The sequence below is a fragment of the Vespa velutina genome, chromosome 3, assembly GCF_912470025.1.
Source record: "Vespa velutina chromosome 3, iVesVel2.1, whole genome shotgun sequence".
Taxonomy (NCBI): Eukaryota; Metazoa; Arthropoda; class Insecta; order Hymenoptera; family Vespidae; genus Vespa; species Vespa velutina.
In genome coordinates, this window is record NC_062190.1 from 6,837,542 (window position 1) to 6,859,688 (window position 22,147).

General features: G+C 32.2%; 4 protein-coding genes across 6 annotated transcripts in view; 3 read left to right on the top strand and 1 right to left on the bottom strand.

Moving 5' to 3' along the window:
• LOC124947739 (flotillin-2) overlaps window positions 1–22,147 on the bottom strand; it is a 73,590-nt gene that overhangs the window by 50,710 nt on the left and 733 nt on the right. The window lies entirely within an intron of this gene.
• LOC124947734 (glucose dehydrogenase [FAD, quinone]-like) lies at window positions 133–8,921 on the top strand. 3 transcript variants are annotated; one of them, XM_047490303.1, is made up of 5 exons: window positions 133–2,312; window positions 2,788–3,543; window positions 4,210–4,393; window positions 4,519–5,448; window positions 8,857–8,921. In XM_047490303.1, exons 2-5 carry the CDS (start codon window positions 3,142–3,144, stop codon window positions 8,904–8,906), a joined length of 1,566 nt encoding a protein of 521 aa, XP_047346259.1. In that variant the 5' UTR covers window positions 133–2,312; window positions 2,788–3,141; the 3' UTR covers window positions 8,907–8,921. The 3 variants fall into 3 exon arrangements, with proteins under 3 accessions (XP_047346259.1, XP_047346256.1, XP_047346258.1); XM_047490300.1 differs by lacking the exon at window positions 8,857–8,921 and having other exon boundaries at window positions 4,519–6,923; XM_047490302.1 differs by lacking the exons at window positions 133–2,312; window positions 8,857–8,921 and having other exon boundaries at window positions 2,731–3,543; window positions 4,519–7,068.
• LOC124947737 (glucose dehydrogenase [FAD, quinone]-like) lies at window positions 9,220–11,553 on the top strand. The gene is made up of 3 exons (XM_047490307.1): window positions 9,220–9,357; window positions 9,446–9,759; window positions 9,955–11,553. The coding sequence occupies exons 1-3, from the start codon at window positions 9,220–9,222 to the stop codon at window positions 11,339–11,341; spliced, it is 1,839 nt and encodes a 612-aa protein (XP_047346263.1). The 3' UTR covers window positions 11,342–11,553.
• LOC124947997 lies at window positions 12,789–21,082 on the top strand. Its single transcript, XM_047490968.1, has 4 exons — window positions 12,789–13,164; window positions 14,746–16,870; window positions 18,297–18,837; window positions 19,263–21,082. The coding sequence occupies exons 2-4, from the start codon at window positions 15,014–15,016 to the stop codon at window positions 20,561–20,563; spliced, it is 3,699 nt and encodes a 1,232-aa protein (XP_047346924.1). The 5' UTR covers window positions 12,789–13,164; window positions 14,746–15,013; the 3' UTR covers window positions 20,564–21,082.

Consider the following 22,147-nt stretch of genomic DNA (forward strand, 5'->3'; position numbering starts at 1 on the left):
CAACGCTCCCATTAATTCTTTTTTCTATCTGCGCAAAACCTACCATTCCTACGAACATAGAATTTTTGAAGATATCGCAGTATGACAATATTACCAATTATCATAAATCCTTCACATAATAGAATAATTATTATCAATATTTGTATAATTATACGATTGAACAATTTAATCAAATTTTAATAAAACTTCGTGTACGCTGGAGGGTTGACGTCAGTACGCGTAAGTAAGTGTTAGTGATTAGAATAAAAATCTTTCTGAGATTTAACTATTTAACTTCATTATTTACAAAATAAACGTAACACCTACAAATTATTGGATTATCTATGTAGGAATAACGTGTCAGTATACTACTCTGTCGAGCAATTAAAAAACGCAGCAGGTAGCAGCAAGTTTTTCGCACTAGAACTTATTCACACATTATTAGAGAAAGGAGTAAGAAAAATTCTTACAAAACATTATTTAAGAAAATTAAATATTATTTTTATGTTTTCGATGTATAATATAACAAAAAAAATCAGTATGTACGAATAAAAGAAGAAAAAGCAGTATTTCAAATTATAGCTTTATTCCTTTTTATGTTATTGCAGAAACTAAAAGAAACAAGATAAATTTTCTTCAAGTGTCAATAACGTGTCATAAATACTAAAAGTATTTTCTTTTTATATAATAAATTTTTTTAAACATACTAGTTTTTGTAACCACATGGCAATACTATCATATGTCAAAAATTTCTGATGAAGTTAATTTTATATTATAGCCATTCATATTATTGAAAAAACTTTTTCTTGAATAATAATATGAAAATAAATAACTCATAATAATAAAAATCCAAATAAACTTATTTACTAATGATTATATAATTTTATATATTTATATTTATGATATTAACTAATTTGTCATTTTATTATGAAGAGTAAGAAGAAATCATTACGGTAATTTCAAAGCAATCCGCATCAATTCGTTATTGCAAACCCATACCCTTGTAGTATACAACATCGTTATTATTTCAGCCAAAATACAAACTTTTCAACGATTTCGGAATATTGATTGAAAACACGCTTAACATAAAGGACGCAGCAACATAATATTCGATAAAATAAACAGTGTTATCTTTCACGGATAACCAGACTTCTTGGAACTACATTGTCTTCTCCAATTAAAACCTATTGATAAAATTTACACCTGAAATATATTCTTACTTCACTTGTTTTCTTTCAACGCGATAATATGGATAAGGTTAATATCAATTGCGGAACATAGAAAAATTCACAAATGAAATTATTTCACCCCCTTTCTTTGTTCTTTATAATTGTTTCCAAAATGTTACTATACGAAACAAAACAAAGAGATATATTACAACTCTTCGAGCACGTACAATGAAATCCTGTATGAGAAATATTAATCCTATACCGACACGTGAAAGAGATTTGGCACGATTTCTTTTCTTTCAGGCTGATTAAAATTCGGCATATATCTGGAAAAACAAAAATATATTTCGAACTCCACGTACGATATAATAATCAAATTTAAATATTTTCCCACGTAAAACCAAACAAAAACATATTGAATGGCTCAGACATATCACAGTTGCCTATAATTGTTAATGAAAATACTAATGCATCAGTTATCATGATTGGCGAAAAAGAAAACGATATTATTAAAGAAATATTAACAAAAAAAAAATGTATGAATAGTTTTAACTCTCTTGCAAAAATTATTATTTATAATGTACATTAATTGAATTATACATAATGTAATATATAACATTAATATGTATTATTACGATATACTCAGGGTTAGTTTACAAATAGAGATTTGAATGTATTAACCTTGATAGTTTGTAGAAATGTTAACTAGTATCTTAGAAACATTTAAGATAACGTACTAATTATACAGGCTCACTTACGGATAAAATCAGCAAAATTGATGACAATGTAACTTTTCCATTAAATTTTTTCATCGCATTACACTGTTACATATATTTGTTTGGAGTTTACTGTTGAAATAGCTATCTCTTAAAAATGTAGCAAACAAGTAACAGCACATACAATTATTTAATCATTCCAGAGTAACTATCTAAACATACCTACGATCAATAAAGTTATTCTTTACTATATTCCTTTCCTTTTTTCAATGTTTTTGATTATTCTAATCGTTTTATCAAATAGTTAGATAAATATTTATATGTGTATTTTCGCTTGATAAAGAAATTAAGATCAAGGATGTGGCAACTTAATATTCGATAAACACTAGCGTTATGTCCCATGAATAACCGGATTTCTTCAACCTGAGGCCTTGTCCATAGTCTGCAGGTAAAATAAATTTTCACTTCTTTGCATAAATAATTTTTACTAATATTAATTCCGTAGAACATAATAGAATCCTATTAATATTAGATTAAGATTAGTAAATAGAATCTAATTTACTAATATTAGATCCGTAGAAAATAAATCATCTTTTAGAGATATTTACGTATTTACTTCATTACGTTTGATTCACATACACAAAAATAAAATGATACACGCATAAACTCGAATCCTTATCTACGCAATCAGTTTAATCGAAATTCATTTCGATGATGATTATCTTTTATCACTAAAGTATCAATATTCTACGTTGATACAAAAGTTGATACATTGAAGAAATACTAAGCGATATTTAAAATCCAATAGATTTTGCATTTCTTCAATAAAATGTTACACATATCAAAAAAATAGCATTATACTTCAAAGAAAATACCATAGATATCCACAAAGCTTTATAATTCTTTGAATTTCAATGTTTCAGATTTCATTTCGACTAATTGTTGCAAGTGCATTCTGATATCCAACAAGAGATATTATTATTATGAAGAAAAAGAAATAAATAAAAATATTGTCATTGGACGTAAATACGAAATGCTAATTCGAATATTTGAAAAATACATGAATTGAAAAAATAATAAAGGTTATTTATGGATGAATGATAATCTTGTTTGATTACTCAAGCTTGATCTTTCGAATTTATAAAAGGGAAGGAGAACTAAGATTTCACTGAACGTCCTTGAATGATCAGTGTTACAGTATATAAACAGTTTCGCTTTCATCAAAAAGGAAATCAAGACCCAGCTAATTAAAAGTCCAGATCGATAATAACAACCACATGGCAACTACAGCAGTAGCGATACAAACGAGTATGACTGCACTCGATATCGGAAAACTGAGTATCATACCGTTTCTAATATCTGTCTTAATTTATTTCAATTATTATCTAATAGATCCCGTAGATCAACCACAAGTCACGAAAAATCTATTAAAGGAATACGATTTCATAGTGATAGGTGGTGGTTCAGCTGGTAGTGTTGTTGTTAATAGATTAACAGAGAATCCAGAATGGAGTGTACTTCTTTTAGAAGCAGGTGGTTTCGAAAACTTGATTACGGACATACCGATTTTCTCTACCTATTTACAAAATACCAAAATAGATTGGAAATATAGGACTGAAAACCAAGATAGTGCTTGTCAAGCAATGAAAGATAAACGTTGTTGTTGGCCCCGTGGAAAGGTGAGCTCTTTGATTAACCTGTGACGTAAGATTGTTGAAGAAATCAATAACAATATCAATTATTTTATAATTACATTGCTGGTATGTTAGCTTACTGTGCGTCGTAATACAAAAAGTGTCAAGTATACGAAAAATACAATCAGTTTAAAGAGAAAATAATACTTTAATGATGAACAAAATTTTCAAACTCTTTCATAAATAAGATCGCTTTCAAAGGAGAATAAATGGATGGTTGCTAATATAACGTAACGGAATAAAAAAAAGTATTAGATAATTGAAGATACTAGAATGAAATGAATTTGCATTAAACTTATTATATATAATCTTCTAACGTCTATAAATCATATTGTGGTAGGTATGCTATTAATGCATTCATTGATTAAACAAAACATCCATGTTGGATCCTTTGAATCAAACAGCTACCTGAACACGATTTATAAATATCTATACCTAAAATTCTCCGGGTTCTACTATTACAATGAATACAGACTTTGATTTGACACAGGACTACCTTGTCGGTTTTCAACAAAAGAGTTTGAAATGATATAGTAAAACCAGCCGCGAATATATTAATAACAAAAGCAATCATAAGCCACTGAAACAACTTTGCTTATTTTCGTGAAAATAACTTAAAATTATTACATTATCTTATTCCATTGATTCTAGGTATTAGGAGGTTCAAGCGTACTTAATGCCATGCTATATATTCGTGGGAATCGTCGTGACTTTGATCAATGGGAAAGCTTTGGTAACCCTGGTTGGGGATACGACGATGTACTCCCATACTTTAAAAAGTCACAGGACCAAAGAAATCCATATTTGGCGCGGAACACCAAATACCATAGCACAGGTAGGCTACGATTTTGATTGTTCTTAGAATTCGGAGAATTGGGATGATTAATTTTTTGAGATAACAAGATATTACCAGTGACATTGAGTCATCCATTTAATCTCATGCAAAAATGGATTTTACAGGCGGTTATTTAACTATTCAAGACTCTCCTTATAATACGCCTCTGGGTCCAGCCTATCTTCAAGCTGCAGAAGAAATGGGTTATAACATCGTGGATGTAAATGGCCAACAACAAACAGGCTTCGCATTCTTTCAATATACAATGCGCAGGGGTGCTAGATGTAGTGCAGCCAAGGCATTCGTACGTCCCATCAAATTTCGAAAGAATTTTCACCTATCGTTATGGAGTCATGTTACGCGTGTTCTCATAGATCCAAGTACCAAAAGAGCATACGGTGTAGAATTTATTAGGAATGGTCGTGTGGAAACCGTATTTGCGAAGAAAGAAGTTATAATTTCGGCAGGTGCTATAAACACTCCTCAATTATTGATGCTGTCTGGAATCGGTCCTAAGAATCACCTCGAAGATCTTGGTATTCCAGTGATTCAGGATTCACCTGGTGTTGGACAGAACCTTCAAGATCATATATCTTTTGTTGGTCTAACCTTCCTTATCGACCACGAGATCAGCATTGTTTTTAATCGCTTATTGAATATAAACACCATATTGAAATATGTATTTACCGAGAACGGTCCTCTAACTTCGAGTATTGGTCTCGAAGTAGTAGGCTTTTTATCGACTAAATATGCCAATCAGACGGACGATTGGCCAGATATAGAATTTATGATTGACTCTATCGCGATAAATAACGTTAAAGATATTTTGCATTACTTCTGCGTAACGGACGACTTTTATAATGAAGCCTATGGAGAAATCATTAATCAGGATAGTTTCAACATTTTACCATTGATACTCAGACCTAAATCTCGAGGATATGTGAAATTAAGGTCGAAAAATCCGCTCGATTATCCGTTAATGTATCACAATTATTTAACAAATCCTGATGACGTAAATGTTTTACGAGAAGGAGCCAAAGCAGCAATTAGATTTGGTGAGACGAGTAGCATGAAAAGATTAGGGATAAAATTTCACAATAAGCCATTGCCAAATTGTAAACATCTTCCTATGTTCACGGACGAGTACTGGGAATGTGTAATTTATCAATACACAATTACAATTTATCACGTGAGCTGTACTGCGAAAATGGGTCCACGATCCGATCCAATGGCGGTCGTAGATCCCTCTTTAAAAGTATATGGAGTAGAAGGACTTCGAGTGATCGATGCTTCGATCATGCCTACAATCACTAGTGGAAATATCAATGCACCTGTGATAATGATTGGTGAAAAAGGTTCAGATCTCATAAAAAAGGACTGGATGTCCAAACAAAAGAGAAGCAATGAGACTTTCTCAGCCTCTTTCGATCAACATTAGACAGTTGAAATAGGTCTGCGAACGAAAGTAAAATATATATTTTTATTATTGCGTTTTGTAAAGTGATTGTGAAAACAGATTGAATGTTTTAGTTTTTTTAAGGTTTACGTCTCCTTTTTCTTTTTCTGTCGTTAAGATCCAATTGTAATGATCCAATTCTATTCTTGTTAAAAATATAATTAGATAATATTACGATATAAACTAACAAATTGATTTTTACAATTTTTTATTTTGTTAAAAGAAAAACGATTTGTAACTTTGAAATTACACTGGAGTACAATATTTACATATGCATATAATATATTTAAATGTGTAAATCCATAAAACATTTTGCTTTCGGAATTAACATTCTTTACATTCTGGGATTTTACAAAGTCCCGTCTTATCAGAAAAGATTGATCAATGAGCTATTTCATTCATTTGCACATTTTTTTAATGGATTTGATTGAAACTGCAATTGGTTCTCGTATTTCCTTTCTTTGTAACTTTTCATCTACTGAATATGACATAGGACATCATCTTTCAGATTTACAGCATCTAAACTCTCAAGCCTTCTTCAGAAGCAACCAATACAAATAACTGCACATCATATACGAGACATACAAACAATTGTAACTCATTCAATCAAATACACGGTGAGATTTACATAGCGCGCATCATTTAATATCGTGCAATTACTTCTCCATTTCTCACGGGATCCTTTAAAAGAACGCGTGTTCTCCCATTAATTTGCGGGAACGCGGTGAGCGGTATTTTACTGACGGCCTACAAACGGTATCCTAGCATAGTTCCATCGCCCTCATTCATCGCTATCAGTGGATCTATAGCTCGGACGAGACGAGGGACATTTCCTCCGTGTGAATCGACTATCATCGCTGGTCCGATGCGAAAAGCGCATTTAAAAATGCTTTCGTCAACAATCAACAGTACTTTATTATCAGACCATTTCACAACATTTACAATTTATATCAGTCCTTCATAACTCTGTTTCCCTTTCTCATTTCTTCATCAGAAGAAAACATACAATTTTTCAATTGATTTGACCATACAGTTACAGTACTTGGAATTTTAAAGTTTTTCTATTAATTCAATTGTAAATTAAAATTTAAAATAAATTTTAGAAGTTATCAAAAATATATGTTATACTATTATTATAGCTTGATTTAACAGTTTTTTACTCCGAAAATTTCTTATTTTAAGAATCAGAAAATTGTAAAAAAAAAAAAGATTCAATGAAAATCGATACTAAATTTTCTATTATAGAATGCTTCATTTTTTATTTTAATCATTCCAACAGCAATATTCCTTATAACAAATAAAGAATCTGTTTGAAATTTTTCTCAACTTATGATTTATAATTTTTCTCGCCGTTGTTGCGGAAAATTGATATTGAAAATAGATACGATAAGTAGAGATTTTCAACGTCATGTACTACACAATAAAGGGATAAAAATAAAAAAAAAAAAAAAATAAGTATATCTTTTTTGCAAATAATAAATAGCTAATAAATTTTTAAAAAAATCAAACTACATTATTTGTCATAGTTTTTATGAAAAAACAAAAAGAAAAAATCCAATGGATTAAATCTTTTTCGAACGTCTAAATCAAGAATTTGCTATTGTGAAAATATAATTTTTTTTATAGACGATTAGAATCGTTTCTACCAATATGCGAATAAAATACGTACGTTATTTTTATTACAAATTTAGAGTCGAAAATATAACAATAACATCGAAGCAATTCGGATTCATTCTCTATTGCGAAAAAACATTCTTATAGCTTATATTAATATTATTATTTCAAAAAAAGAAATTTCTTTTTTAAACGTTTTTCGCAATATTGATTGAAAAAGCACTTCAAAGATACTGCAACTTTCTACTCGCATACATTTTCAATGTAATTTTACATGGATAACTTTCTTGAGAAAAGAGCGCCTTCTCTAAGCAAAATCTATTGATAAAGTCTATAGATAAAATCTCTTCTTACTTCATTCACACTCCTTGAACGCGATAATGTCGGTTAAATAAATTTCTATTACGAAACATATCTAAATTTTTAAATAAAATTGAAAAATATTGTTTTATATTTACATTGATATTTGTTTTCATTCATTATTAAAGGAAACAAAACGAAAAGATATCGTATCGTTGAGTACGATGCAGTTCTTCGTGTGGAATGTCAATTCTGTATCACAACGAGGAAGTAAGAGAGATTCCATTTCTTCGAGACTTATTAAAATGCAACACGCATTTCGATAGAAAGAAATGCATATTTGTTTGCGATATGTGCGACATAACAATCCAAAGGAGATAATAAAGTAAAGATATTTTACTACATTAAATCACGTAAAACCAATATAGAACTAGTTAGAATCGACTGAACCAGCCTTTCTTCTTACTCTCGAAGGAAAAGTAGAACACCAAAAGAAGGCACTGGAACATTGTCTTGAAGTGAAATGTAATTCGAACGTAACGACTTTTCCTATCCTTTTTTTTTTCTTTTTATTGAAATTATTATTTAAAAGCAAATTAAAAATATCCTTTTTCTATTGAGATTAATAAAAATATTTGTAGAAATAACGAAAACGTAATAAAAATAATCAAATTAGTACTATTTATGTGAATACTTTCACAAATATCTCAAAGAAGAGGCATGAAAAAGTATATAACATATATATCACATAAAGGTGAAAGTATCCGAGAATGGATTCTCTTTTGTGACGTCAACGAAAAAGAATTCGTATTCACTAAAACCATATGTTACACGTGCAAACCTACGTTTTATTGTCCACCATTCACCAACTGGATTCATTGAAATTCATTTTGACAAACAATAAATTAATTCTTTTAATTCTTTCAAAAGTCAAGTAATTTTAATGAAGAACTTAAATTAATATTTCGGCACATTTGCACATTCACATTTTTTTAATGATAAAATAAAATATAAATAAAGAATAGAGAGTCACATCGAAATTAGTTTCACTCTGAAAAGATTGATAATACGTTTCGATACTTTTTCTTTTTAGCTATACGATCGTCCTCACCTAGTAAGTCGATGCAATGCCCGAGAATCTAACAAGATTTCACTCTCAGTATTCAATACACCGTCGGCATTGAAACTCTTTACACTGCTCTTAGTCTACGGTGTTTCGCCGGTATATTTAAGAGAAAAGTATGGACAAGTTTTAAGCAAATTATTTCTTATAACATAATATCTGAATTGAAGAAAGTGTCTGTGATTTAAAAGTTACAAAATTGGAATAGCAAAATATTCGATAAAAAAAACAGTGATGGTGTGTAAATAATTATTTACGAAGAATAATTTTATAATTAACGCAATATCTGCGACGATATTATGTTAAAAAAATCAAGGTGAATAAATCTAGGAAATGACAATAGGTTTGGTTTCCTTAATTGCTACGACATCCGCCGTAGGAGTCGGTTTGATACCACTTGTGGCAATCGGACTATCGTTATACAGATACGATGAAATGGATCCTGAATCTCCTCCGAAAAATACTCGCGAGGTAAATTATTAATTTTAATTTCTTCGATCATCTTTTTTTTTCTAGACATAAATAAGATGTAAATTATTTTCGGTAATGAATTCTCCAGTTAAATCGAATGTACGACTTCATCATTGTGGGAGGTGGAAGTGCAGGAGCAGTGATAGCTTCAAGATTATCCGAAGTATCCAATTGGAGTGTATTGTTAATAGAGGCTGGTGATAATGAAAACGAAATTTCTAACATACCACTTTTCGCTGGCTATGGCCAATTATCTGAATTAGATTGGAAATATCAAACCATGCCGTCAATGACATCAGCTTATTGTCTCGCGATGGTAGGAGACAGGTGTAATTGGCCACGTGGAAAGGTTTTGGGTGGTAGCAGTGTCCTAAATGCCATGATATACGTGCGCGGCAACAGGTAATTCTTTTTTACTTACGTGACATATTACGTTCTACATACGTATATACATCTAATAGTATATATAATATATGTATATCTAATACCTATACCCATAAAGTGAAAAACGTGAGAAACGAGAAACCTTCTTACAATAACCTCTGACGTTATTACACGTTGATTATTATTACTAATAAGCAAGTAATTCTATTTTAGATTGGATTACGACAAATGGGCAAGAATGGGTAATACCGGCTGGAGTTACGAGGAAGTTCTTCCTTACTTTCTCAAGTCTGAGGATAACAGAAATCCTTATTTGCAAAGATCACCTTACCATAAAACGGGAGGTTACTTAACGATACAGGAACCACCATGGAGATCACCATTATCGATTGCCTTTTTACAAGCTGGACAAGAACTCGGTTATGAAAATCGTGATATCAATGGTGAAAGTCAGACTGGTTTCATGATTATGCAGGGTACGATTCGCAGAGGAAGTCGTTGCTCGTCAGCTAAAGCTTTTCTATGGCCAATAAAGAACAGACGAAATTTGCACGTAGCTTTGAAAGCTCAAGTATTGAAAGTCCTCTTCAATGCCGACAAGCGAGCTACAGGGATAGAGTTCCTACGCGATGGTTTAAAACAAACAGTTAGGGTAAGGAGAGAAATCATTCTGTCAGCTGGAGCGATCAATTCACCACAATTGCTAATGCTCTCAGGCATAGGACCGAAGGAACATCTCGAAGAACTCGGTATACCGGTATTATCTGATCTTCGAGTAGGTGACAATCTTCAGGACCATGTTGGTCTCGGTGGATTGAGCTTTACAGTGAACGAACCAATTACTTTGAAAAGGGACCGTCTACAGACACTACCAATATTACTGAATTATGCAATATACAACAAAGGGCCCCTGACTACTCCAGGAATCGAAGCCTTGGCCTTTATCAATTCTAAATACGCTGATCCTTCTGGCGTTTATCCGGACATTCAATTTCACTTTCTTCCAAGTTCCATCAATTCCGATGGTGAATCAGTAACCAAGTTTGTCGGACTAAGAGATAGCGTTTATAATACGGTGTTCAAACCACTAAAAAATGCTGACAGTTGGACAATATTACCACTTTTATTGAAACCCAAAAGTTCAGGATGGGTTCGCCTAAAAAGCAGAAATCCTCTGACTCATCCTGATATTATTCCGAATTATTTCGCTCACAAAGAAGATGTAGATATTCTGATAGATGGTATACAAATTGCTATGGCTGTTTCAAACACAAGTGCCTTTCAAAGATTTGGTTCGAGACCATATTCTATTAAACTACCAGGCTGTCAAAAATTTCCTTTCGCTACGTACGAATATTGGGAGTGCGCCATACGACAATTTACCTTCACCATGTATCATCCAGTGGGTACGTGCAAAATGGGACCAAGAAATGATCCAACAGCTGTCGTGGATCCAAGATTAAGAGTTTACGGCGTAAAAGGTTTACGAGTCGTTGATGCTTCTATAATGCCTACCATTGTTAATGGAAATACTAATGCACCAGTTATCATGATCGGCGAAAAAGCAAGCGATATTATTAAAGAGGACTGGAAATATTAAAAGAAAAAACTTTGTAAATAATTTTAATTCACATAAGTTAATAATTTTATATGTTATAATTATTATTTATAATGTATATTAGTTTAATTATATGTATTTATATTGTCATGATAAACTCAGGGATACTTTGCAAATAGAGGTTCAAAAGTATTTACCTTGATAAATTTGTTTTTTTTTGTTCTGTGAAATAAATGAAATGTGCCATTTCGAAATTCTTAAATAATTTTATTCAAAAGTAAAAAATAAAATAATAAGTATTGTTGAAAGTTCAAATGTTAACTACGGTCTCAGAAAAATTTAAATCAACGTACAACTACAGAGACTCATCCATGTATGAACCTATTAGTAAAAGAAATGGCAATACAACTTTCTCGTTAAATTTTCTCCTCGCAATACACTTTTATGAAAAGAATGGTATCAAGATTATTATCTATGAAGCTAAATGTTTCTTTACGTAACTATCTTTATACCTTCTCGTTAAAACTTTTCTCATGCGATTAGTTTTTGCTTCTCATTCGATTTTCTCATCGATAATACGATGAACATAAATCACTTAAACTTGGTAATCATTAACTACATAGATAAAATATGTATCTATTAATAGCAAGAAGAAAGATAAATGCGTGATATGTATATTGCGCTTTATAAATTTCACAGATTCTTCGGCAGAACGTGCGAGAATAGTGAAAGCAGAAGCCTTATCGAGTTGTCATGTACTATCGTTTACTAAACGTTAAAATACATGAAATGTATACAAAAAAGGAAACATGTTAAACCGGATATTCATGTGAAAACTTGAAATCGGATTCACATGTTTCTTGATTCTCTTCGAACATATCAAGTAAGACATCTAAAAATATTAACAATTAAATCTTCCAAAATACTTATAATTTTGTCGAACAAAGAAAGTACCTACATAGAAACGAAGAATATCACTCGAGAAATCTGCTTAAAAAAATATTTAAGCAGAAAAAGACATCGGTTAGAAAACAATTCACTACTTACAATTGTTTCTAATCACAAATAGAAAATAAATTATCTTTAATGGCATCTTTCATAAAAATAGGAAAGAAAAAACAAAATAAACAAGCACGTTTACAAATAGAATAAGACCTATACGAGTATCGGCATTGAACCAGTTTTATATTAATTAAAGCAAATATGTTGTAATCGTACTTTGTACTAATCATTGAGTTATTTTATGCGTAACTATTACGAAGTTAGAATAAATTAGATCTCTCCATGAGAGACTGGCTCTATGATCGATTTTCTCTGAAAATAAACAATCGCGACAAAGTATAAGCCTAATATAAAACTAAAATTTCTGTTCTTGTTAAATACGGGTATAACGGAAGTAATAGAAATTTATTGGCGCAATCTATCCTAACACTAACGCAATAGTCTTGTGTCTATTCTTGGAGAATGTACAAATAGATATATACATACAATATTAAGCGTAGGTATACATTTGGGAGAAGAGATAGGTGTACATACAGTAAGAGAACACTTTCACTGTCAAGTAAGCGGTAAGTCTTAGAGGAAGACAAGAAGAAATCCATGGGAAGAGGTGGACAGATGGTAGAGGGAGTAGGAACTATGGTATAGTGCAGTATCGTTCTCCTCACTGTTATTACAGGTATCTTCGTGGTCACTTATGATGATCATCTCCAGCCGGCTAAAACCTTGCTCAAAATAGTTTTGTGAGTCAGCCTCATTGAAAGTTTTTCAAGAAAGAAGAAAAGTTCGTTATTGAAGATCTGGATTAATTAGACTTATCTCTTGGATCATTTATCATCGAGGAAGATAATTGACAGATAACCAAGGTATTTAATATTGAAAGAAATGAAATGTAAAATTTTGCAATAGACCAATAATTATTATTAAGCTATTCGTGAATTTATATTTACTTTCGATTATTTCTATATTCTACAATATTCTACTAATAGTAAAACAGGTTTAACGAATACGAGAACTCGTTGTCACTTTTCACACTTGCAATCTTATAATTAATTCTATCGTTTCACATTAAGTATTCAGGGCATCTTTACTCATAGAAATTACATAAACCGTAGAATTCTATCAATTTCATATTCTCGAAGGACACTAGTATTTGCACTCTCACTTTTAAATCACTCTTTAGCTAACTACGAAGCTAAGATAATTACAGTATATACAATATATACCTCTTTACACATGAGCTTCTTATGCCATAAACTCGACAATCTAAGAGAAAAAAAATAAAGATGACATGTTGTCATAACAATCTAAACAAATGCATTCTGGCGATAGAGACATTAACGAATACTTTAACATTGAGTAATATACTTGTCTACGTTATATTCAACCATATTCTAAAAGGATTTAATTAATTAATTATTTAATTAATTTTTTTTAATTAGTTATTCATCACACAAAATATCTTGCACCATTCCTTCACCTATATTACATACATACTTCCTTTTCCAACAACAGTTTCAAAAAGAAAGTGTTTCATGATTTAAAAAAAAATAATAATAAAGGAGAGAGAGGGGGGAGGGGGGGGAGAGAAAGAGAGGGAGGAAGGGAAGGGAGGAGGAGGGAGAGAGGGGGGGAGAGGGGGAGGGGGAGGGGGAGGGAGAGAGAGAGAAAACACATCATTGAAAATAATTCGTCGCAATAGATGCATCAAGAGGAACATGAAAGAAATGATAATGATTATCCCGGAACTCATATGTAATAAACCTCTACTTCCGGTGTCCAATCCAACAAATTATTTCAGAAGGAAAAGTAAAGAAAGTATAGCGTTACGTTCCTCGTTAACAACACGCGAAATTCACGTTTTATCCAAGAACTCTCAATCTTTTCTTATCCTGCTTCCGATATTATCTTAATTCCGACGAGAAAGTATAATACATAATAAATTTAATTCGCAGCTTGATAAAGAATGTTCATACTGATCGCGAAGATCTAAATTGGTAATGAACTAACAAGAAAGTCCTACATTATCTTTTATCTGAATAAAGAAATTCAAAGATGTGTAATGTAACTATGACTCTCACAGAAGAAACCGAACACAAACGAGGTTTATGTTAGCAAAGCGCTTTCACCTTTCCCCGTTATGCGATCGGCAACATCTCCTTGTCTTTAAACGAAACGAATGAGAAAGAGAAACGAGATGATCCTGCCGATTCGCACGTGTTTTCAATATAAAAATCTCTGGCCGAACTTTCTTTCGTCACTTTTCATAAGACTGTTACAATATCACGTCGAGTTTTATACAAAGTAAACATTGTAATGGTTATTATACAAGAATGAGAAAAGATAATTACGCGCACTCACGTATGCACGCATGCACACACACACAAGACAGCAGACAAACGAACAAACAATATACACTGTATTTTTGTTTTCCTTTTTTTTTCCAGGAAGGTCGAGAATTTCCATGGAAGTACGGCTAGCGATAGCCAACTCAGAATGAAAAGGACCGATGTCGACCACCCATTTCTAGTGCGCAGAGTTGAAAACATTTATTGTAGCCGACCGCCGGATATCGATTTATGACGAAGTTTGTATAAAAGTCGTTTCGAAAGGAGAAAAAAAATTAGGTCGGCTTTTGCATCGAAAAATAAAAAGAGAACTGTTACTTTAACCAGTAGTCGGTTCATTAATCATTATCAAAAAGTAACGAAGAGGATGGTGTTCAGCACGATAGTCATAACGACGGCTTTGAAAGGTGCGTTAGGCTTAGTAGGGACTGGTCTTTGGTTGGTACCACTTCTTATAGCTGCTCTATCTTACTATCAGTATGATCAGCTGGATCCAGAAAGTCGACCTATCGATAGATACCCTCTAAATCCTGAATACGATTTTATCGTGATCGGTGGAGGATCGGCAGGTGCTGTTGTAGCAAACAGACTCTCTGAAATTTCAAATTGGAACATTTTATTACTGGAAGCTGGACCGGACGAAAACGAAATAACAGATGTCCCCTCGTTAGCTGCCTATCTACAGTTAACTAAGTTAGATTGGAAGTATAAGATTGAAGCTACGGGAAGAGCTTGTCTCGCGATGAAAGGTGGCCGTTGTAATTGGCCACGAGGGAAGGTTCTCGGAGGATCGAGCGTTTTAAATTACATGCTTTATGTTAGAGGTAATAGACACGACTATGATTATTGGGAAGCCTTAGGTAATCCTGGCTGGGGTTACAAAGAAGCGCTTTATTATTTCAAAAAATCCGAAGACAATAGGAATCCCTATCTTCGAAACAATCCTTATCATTCAACGGGTGGTTACTTGACCGTTCAAGAATCACCATGGATCACACCCCTCGCTGTGGCATTCTTGCAGTCTGGTGTAGAATTAGGCTACGATTTGAGAGATATAAACGGGGAATTTCAAACCGGTTTTATGATACCGCAAGGAACTATTCGAAGAGGCAGCAGGTGTTCCACGGCAAAAGCTTTTCTTCGTCCTATAAGGTTACGCAGGAACTTTCACACGGCTATGAATTCGCACGTGACAAAAATTGTTATCAATCCTTTCACCATGAAAGCTATCGGTGTAGAATTTGTGAGAAATGGTCGTAAGCAATACGTTCGAGCTCGCAAGGAAGTAATTCTATCAGCAGGTGCTATAAATAGCCCTCAAATTCTTATGCTCTCCGGTATTGGACCAAAGGAACATCTTCGTCAGATTGGCATACCTCTTTTGAAAGATCTCAGAGTCGGTGAAAATCTTCAAGATCACGTAGGAATGGGCGGTCTTACTTTCCTCGTCGATAAACCGGTAGCGATAGTTCAAAAACGTTTTTATGGCGCACCAGTGACTATGCATTACGCAGCCAACGGAAAAGGACCTATGACCACTCTCGGTGGTATTGAGGGATATGCTTTTATCAACACAAAATTTGCCAACAAGTCTATCGATTATCCTGACATTCAAATTCACATGGCGCCGGCGTCGCTTAATTCGGACGGTGGCGTACAAATCAAAAAAGTTTTGGGAATAAAAGACGAAGTTTACGACACTGTTTACGATCCGATTGCAAACAAGGATGCCTTCACTTTCATACCTCTTCTCCTCAGACCCAGATCACGTGGTACGGTTAAACTAAAAAGCTCTAATCCCTTTCACAATCCAATAATTGACGCTAACTACTTCGACGATCCGTTAGACATAGCCACTCTCGTTGAAGGTGCGAAAATAGCTGTTAAACTCGCCGAAGCGAAAGTTTTTAAACAGTTTGGTACTAGGTTACATCGACTGAAGATACCTGGTTGTCGACATCTTAAATTCAGTTCAGATGCCTACTGGGAGTGTCATATTCGTCATATTTCCATGACAATTTATCATCCGGTCGGTACAACGAAAATGGGACCTCAAAACGATCCTACAGCAGTTGTGGATCCTAGACTAAGGGTTTATGGTATCCGAAATATAAGGGTCATTGACACCTCTATAATGCCGACGATTTGTAGTGGTAATACCAATGCACCAGCTATCATGATTGGTGAAAAAGGTGCAGATCTCATCAAGAGCGATTGGTTATCTTATTCAACCAAATGATAGTGTGGGAACGAGTATCTCCATTTAATATAAATAAGCATTCGTGAAAAGATTGACCGAAGGGTCTGGATAGCTTAATGGTTACAAAGCGGAAGACCTGGGTTTGAGTCCCGGTTAAAAATCCTTTAATGAATATTTAATACAATACTTAAAACTTACTATAAAACTTTCATAAAAATTTGTTAACTAATAGAGTATAAAAGGTAAAGCGAAAGGAAACAATTAACAAAGATATTGTTACGTTCGATATATTTGAAAGTATGAATTAGAAAGACTCGGACAAGCAGAAAAAAAAACCAAACGAGGAGCTATGTGTACAATTGATGTCTATTTTACGACGGAAGATTTTTAACATAGCAAGAATAGTGCTAGTTAAAAATATACACGACTCAGGTATAATTATCTCCGTGTGCCATAAAATTCTAACAGCGTTTAATCTAATCTAACGATTGTGTATTATTTCTATTTTCTTCTATTTCTCTTAATTCTCATCGTTCTTTTAAATATAAGATTAATTGTAAATATTATGATACGTATAAGAATATATATATATATATTACCTATATATATTATTTACCATTAAAAAATATAATACATAATAATAAAAATATTATGTAAAGAAATATTTAAAAAATACGATAAGAATAAAAAAATCATAAGGATAAGATAATTATTTAAGAAAGAATTTGCGATATTCGATTATTTTTGTCTTCCATCAGCAAGAATTTCAATTATTAGCATGTTTTATAAATAAGCTGATAAACAAGCTGACATTGTTATAAAAGGAAGAAGAAAAACTACGGAAGGCAGTACTCAATAATTGTGTTTTAAAAAAGACCGAGCATTATATATAAGTATTCTTTTATTTCTTATTACATGAAATTGTGTCCGACAAACTTGTTATTTTCTTCTACATATATACTTCTATACACACACACACACACACACACACAATTATTTTCTTTGTTTCACTCTCTTTAAACAAATTTAATAGTTCCGGGCACAAGACAAACAATTTTTTTTATAGAAAACATTGCCAATAGAAATTAAAATTAATGGCAGTAGGTATATATCGAAAAACATTAATAATAAATCCTCTGAAAAAAATAATTAGAATAATCTCATTTTAATACTGGTGCATCATAATGAAATTCGTGATAAAATGGGTATAGAAAAAAAGATCGAAAAGACCTACAAGTTGTTATGTAAGTACTTCGAGAAAGTGAATTTCTAAAATATATATATATATATATATAGAAACCGGTCAGTTAAGTTTGTGAACGCTTCACAAGAGCACAAGAGTATAAAAGGTAGTATCGAAAAGTATTTCGAAAAGTGTTTTTAATTTCTACGTTGATATGTTTGCAAATTAATGTGACAGTGAGAAAAATATTTTTTTATATAATTGACTTTCGACATGATGTTACGAATAATCATTGTATTATCATTACTTTCTTTAATATCTACGGTAAGAAGTGCCACATTTTTCGATCTTTTAAAAGAATATAAGGACAAGGATGTACAAATCAAGACGACTTATTACCCTAAATGGGAGAAATACGATTTTATTATAGTCGGAGCAGGTTCCGGAGGTTCGGTTCTCGCTAATCGTTTATCAGAAAATAAAAATTGGAAGATCTTATTGTTGGAAGCAGGTTATCCGGAAAACTTGATACAGCAGATTCCTATATTCGTTAATATACTCCAAATGACGGACTATAATTGGGGTTACAATGTAGAACCTCAAAATAATACCTGTTTTGGAATGATCAATCGGCAATGTGCTTGGCCACGTGGAAAATCACTTGGTGGAACCAGCACAATTAATTATATGATTTTTACACGTGGCGACAAGTTAGATTATGATTACTGGGCGGCCTTGGGCAACGAAGGCTGGTCTTACGAAGAAATTCTACCATATTATATAAAGAGTGAAAAATTCGACGTTCCTGGTAAGTTCAAATTAAACCCATTCACTTTATTTTGTAACTATATACCTAATATCCAAATAACGTAAACAACAATAAATATTATAAACAAACGAAATATAATACAGTGAATGATATTTGAATGGAAAACTCATGTAAAACATTTTAGTTCGATCGCTTGGACCTCAGTTACCCCAGAATAGGGGTGTCTTAACCCTCCAACGAGAGTAGTCACGTTTCGATTACTCACCCTTCTTGTCTATTCACTAGAGCCTGAACGTTAGTCAGACTAACCGAATCATCATCCTTCGTTCGACTAATATCTTGAAATTTGTCTCTTTCGAGATCTCACTTGTACATTACTTAGAAATATTTATAGAAATATTTAAAATAAAATTTATAAAGTAGGAAATATTGCAAATTGAATAAAATTAATTAATACATTACAGATATTATTAATTCACCATATCACGGAAAAGATGGATACGTGTCCGTTGAATACGTTCCTTTTCATACCGAGTTATCCACAACATTTCTTGAAGCTGGTAAAAGACTCGGTTATGATGTTCTCGACTATAATGGCGAAAAACGAATAGGTTATTCATATTTACAACTCAACATGGACAAGGGAGCGCGTTGTAGCGCTTCAAAAGCCTATCTTAGAGTGAAACGACCTAACTTGGACATCGTAACTGGCGCGAGAGTAACAAAAGTTCTTATTGATGAAAATCGCCAAGCTTATGGCATCCAATACATCAAAAATAACAATAAAAAACTCGTATTCAGCACGAAAGAAGTGCTTTTATCCGCGGGTACGATCGATTCTGCCAAACTACTTATGCTTTCGGGTATAGGACCAAAGGAACACCTCGAAGAGCTGGAAATTCAAGTGATTCAAGATTCTAAAGTCGGATATAATATGTACGAACATATTGGTTTCCTTGGTCTAACCTTCTTAATAGATCAACCCGTATCTCTATCACAAAGTAAAGTGTTTAATCCGCACTCATTATGGGAGTATGCGTTTAAAAGAAATGGCTACATCGCTATACCTGGTGGTGCCGAAGCTTTGGCATTTATAAGAACGAAGTATGCTCCATCTGAAAAGCCGGACATCGAACTTCTTTTTGCTTCAGGTTCGATACATTCAGACCATGGTGTAGACATTAAGAAGAATATACGAATGACGGACGACCTTTATAATACGGTTTATAAACCGATCGAAAATAGAGATGGCTTATCGATCTGGCCGATAATTCAAAGTCCAAAAAGTGTTGGTCGTCTTACCCTGACGTCGAAAAATCCTTTCGTACCACCCAAGATAGAGCCTAATTTCTTTTCTCATCCTGACGACATCGAAATCTTACTTGAAGGTATAAAACATGCCATCAACGTATCTAAAACGGAACCTTTCCTTGCATACAATACTCGATTACACGATATCAAAATACCCGGCTGCGAATTCTATGAATTTAATACCGACGATTATTGGCGATGTGCTATCAAATATTTACCATTTATGATGAATCACGAGATAGGAACCGTCAAAATGGGACCCAAAACTGATCCCTATGCTGTTGTTGATTCACGTTTAAGAGTTTATGGTATAAAAAATCTCAGAGTAGTCGATGCATCTATTATGCCCACTATACCAATCGGCCACGTAAATGCTGGTATCTTCATGATCGGTGAAAAAGCTGCTGATATGATCAAACAAGATTGGTCGAGAGACGCAACAGGAAATAACTAGCTAGTTAGTTCATTCGACTAACACGCATAGTAAACTCGAAGTAAATATTACGTCGATGTATGATTACATTGGTCAAACACGTTCATGGTATAATTGTTTCTCATTTATGATCTACTTTGTCCTTGAGCTCATGCAAGTGCTATCCAATATATAATATACGAATATACGATTAATAAATAAATCCCGAGTTTTATTCTTTACGTCTATACAATCGTGTTCAATCTAATAAAATATGAAATATTCGACGTCATCGATAATCCCCAAAGCGATAATTCACATAATTGATTCATCGAATGTTTTATTCGCAATAACAAGTGCCACGAAGCGATAAGGAAATAAATTTTTTTACGTATATATTAACATATATCATATAAACTAAAATGTGGTGGATATTATATGTTCGAGGAAAAAAAAAAAAAAAGAAAAATGCGAAAAATAATTTTATTTTTATAAACTCTTTTTTAGAAATAATCGTAATAATATAAAATGTTAACAGTGTTAAATAAAATATTTCAATAAAGAAAAGAAAAACGTTGAACACGTGTATTTCAATCTCATTCAATAAGATGACTCATTTCCATAAATATCCAACGTTGAAGCAAGACTTCTAGTGGCGAACTAAAGTCACGAATTAAATGTTTTATTAATATTTTTTTACAGTTTCACCTAATTATAAACTAAAATAATCATGACTAATTAAATATACATCATCTATATATATTATATATATATATATATATATATATATATATATATATTATTGATAAAAGTCGGCATTTATTTATTAATCGTATATTTGTTATGTATTTGATCGTACTTGCTCAATGACATATATATGTATGTGTGTATTTGTATTGGATAATTGTTGCGTGATCATAAACGAGAAATGATTATACCATGAACGCGCTTGAGCAATATAATCATACATACAACGTAAATATATATATATATTTAATTAGTCATGATTATTTTATTTTATAATTATAAAGTATATATATGTATATATGCAATAATTATTTAAATTATATTTGATTTAAACTTTTTAATTGTTTTTCTTGAAAATCGAAGATATTAATGTAATATTTATATATCAACTTGCTTCGAGTTATAAACTTATCCCATTCGTTTAGTGTTTTATTAGACATTTAATCTTATAATTAATTGTATTAACAAGCCTATAACCAATACAATTCATTTATCATTCTAAGTTTAAAATTATAGTCAGTAATTCCTTTTTCTTTTTTATCGAACAATTTATATAATTCCTAATACTAGATTATATTATATAGATGATAAATTTATAGATGTAGCAACACAAAATTCAATCCTTTTAACGACAATTGTTTAGAAATTGATTCCGATATAACTTTTACAATGATATTTGTTTTTAAACAGATATTAATCCAAATTGAAGAAGAAAAAATAAGAAAAAAAAAAAAAAGAAAAAAAAAGAGAGAAGAAGTAAAAATGTCTGTTTTGTCTAAAATTCTTTCAAAGATACAAATTATCGATATTAAACCAAACATATAAATATTATACAATTTAGAAATATTTTTTTGATATGATAAAATGCATAGAGATAAA

Excerpts from the sequence above, each read along its gene's own strand:
- LOC124947997 (XM_047490968.1), top strand. The coding sequence starts at position 15,014 with ATGGTGTTCAGCACGATAGTCATAACGACGGCTTTGAAAGGTGCGTTA. Across the intron at positions 16,871-18,296 it reads TCAAGAGCGATTGGTTATCT|TTCGACATGATGTTACGAAT; the intron begins TATTCAACCAAA and ends ATATAATTGACT. Across the intron at positions 18,838-19,262 it reads TGAAAAATTCGACGTTCCTG|ATATTATTAATTCACCATAT; the intron begins GTAAGTTCAAAT and ends AATACATTACAG.
- LOC124947737 (XM_047490307.1), top strand. The coding sequence starts at position 9,220 with ATGACAATAGGTTTGGTTTCCTTAATTGCTACGACATCCGCCGTAGGA. Across the intron at positions 9,358-9,445 it reads CTCCGAAAAATACTCGCGAG|TTAAATCGAATGTACGACTT; the intron begins GTAAATTATTAA and ends TGAATTCTCCAG. Across the intron at positions 9,760-9,954 it reads ATATACGTGCGCGGCAACAG|ATTGGATTACGACAAATGGG; the intron begins GTAATTCTTTTT and ends ATTCTATTTTAG.
- LOC124947734 (XM_047490300.1), top strand. The coding sequence starts at position 3,142 with ATGGCAACTACAGCAGTAGCGATACAAACGAGTATGACTGCACTCGAT. Across the intron at positions 3,544-4,209 it reads GTTGTTGGCCCCGTGGAAAG|GTATTAGGAGGTTCAAGCGT; the intron begins GTGAGCTCTTTG and ends CATTGATTCTAG. Across the intron at positions 4,394-4,518 it reads CACCAAATACCATAGCACAG|GCGGTTATTTAACTATTCAA; the intron begins GTAGGCTACGAT and ends TGGATTTTACAG.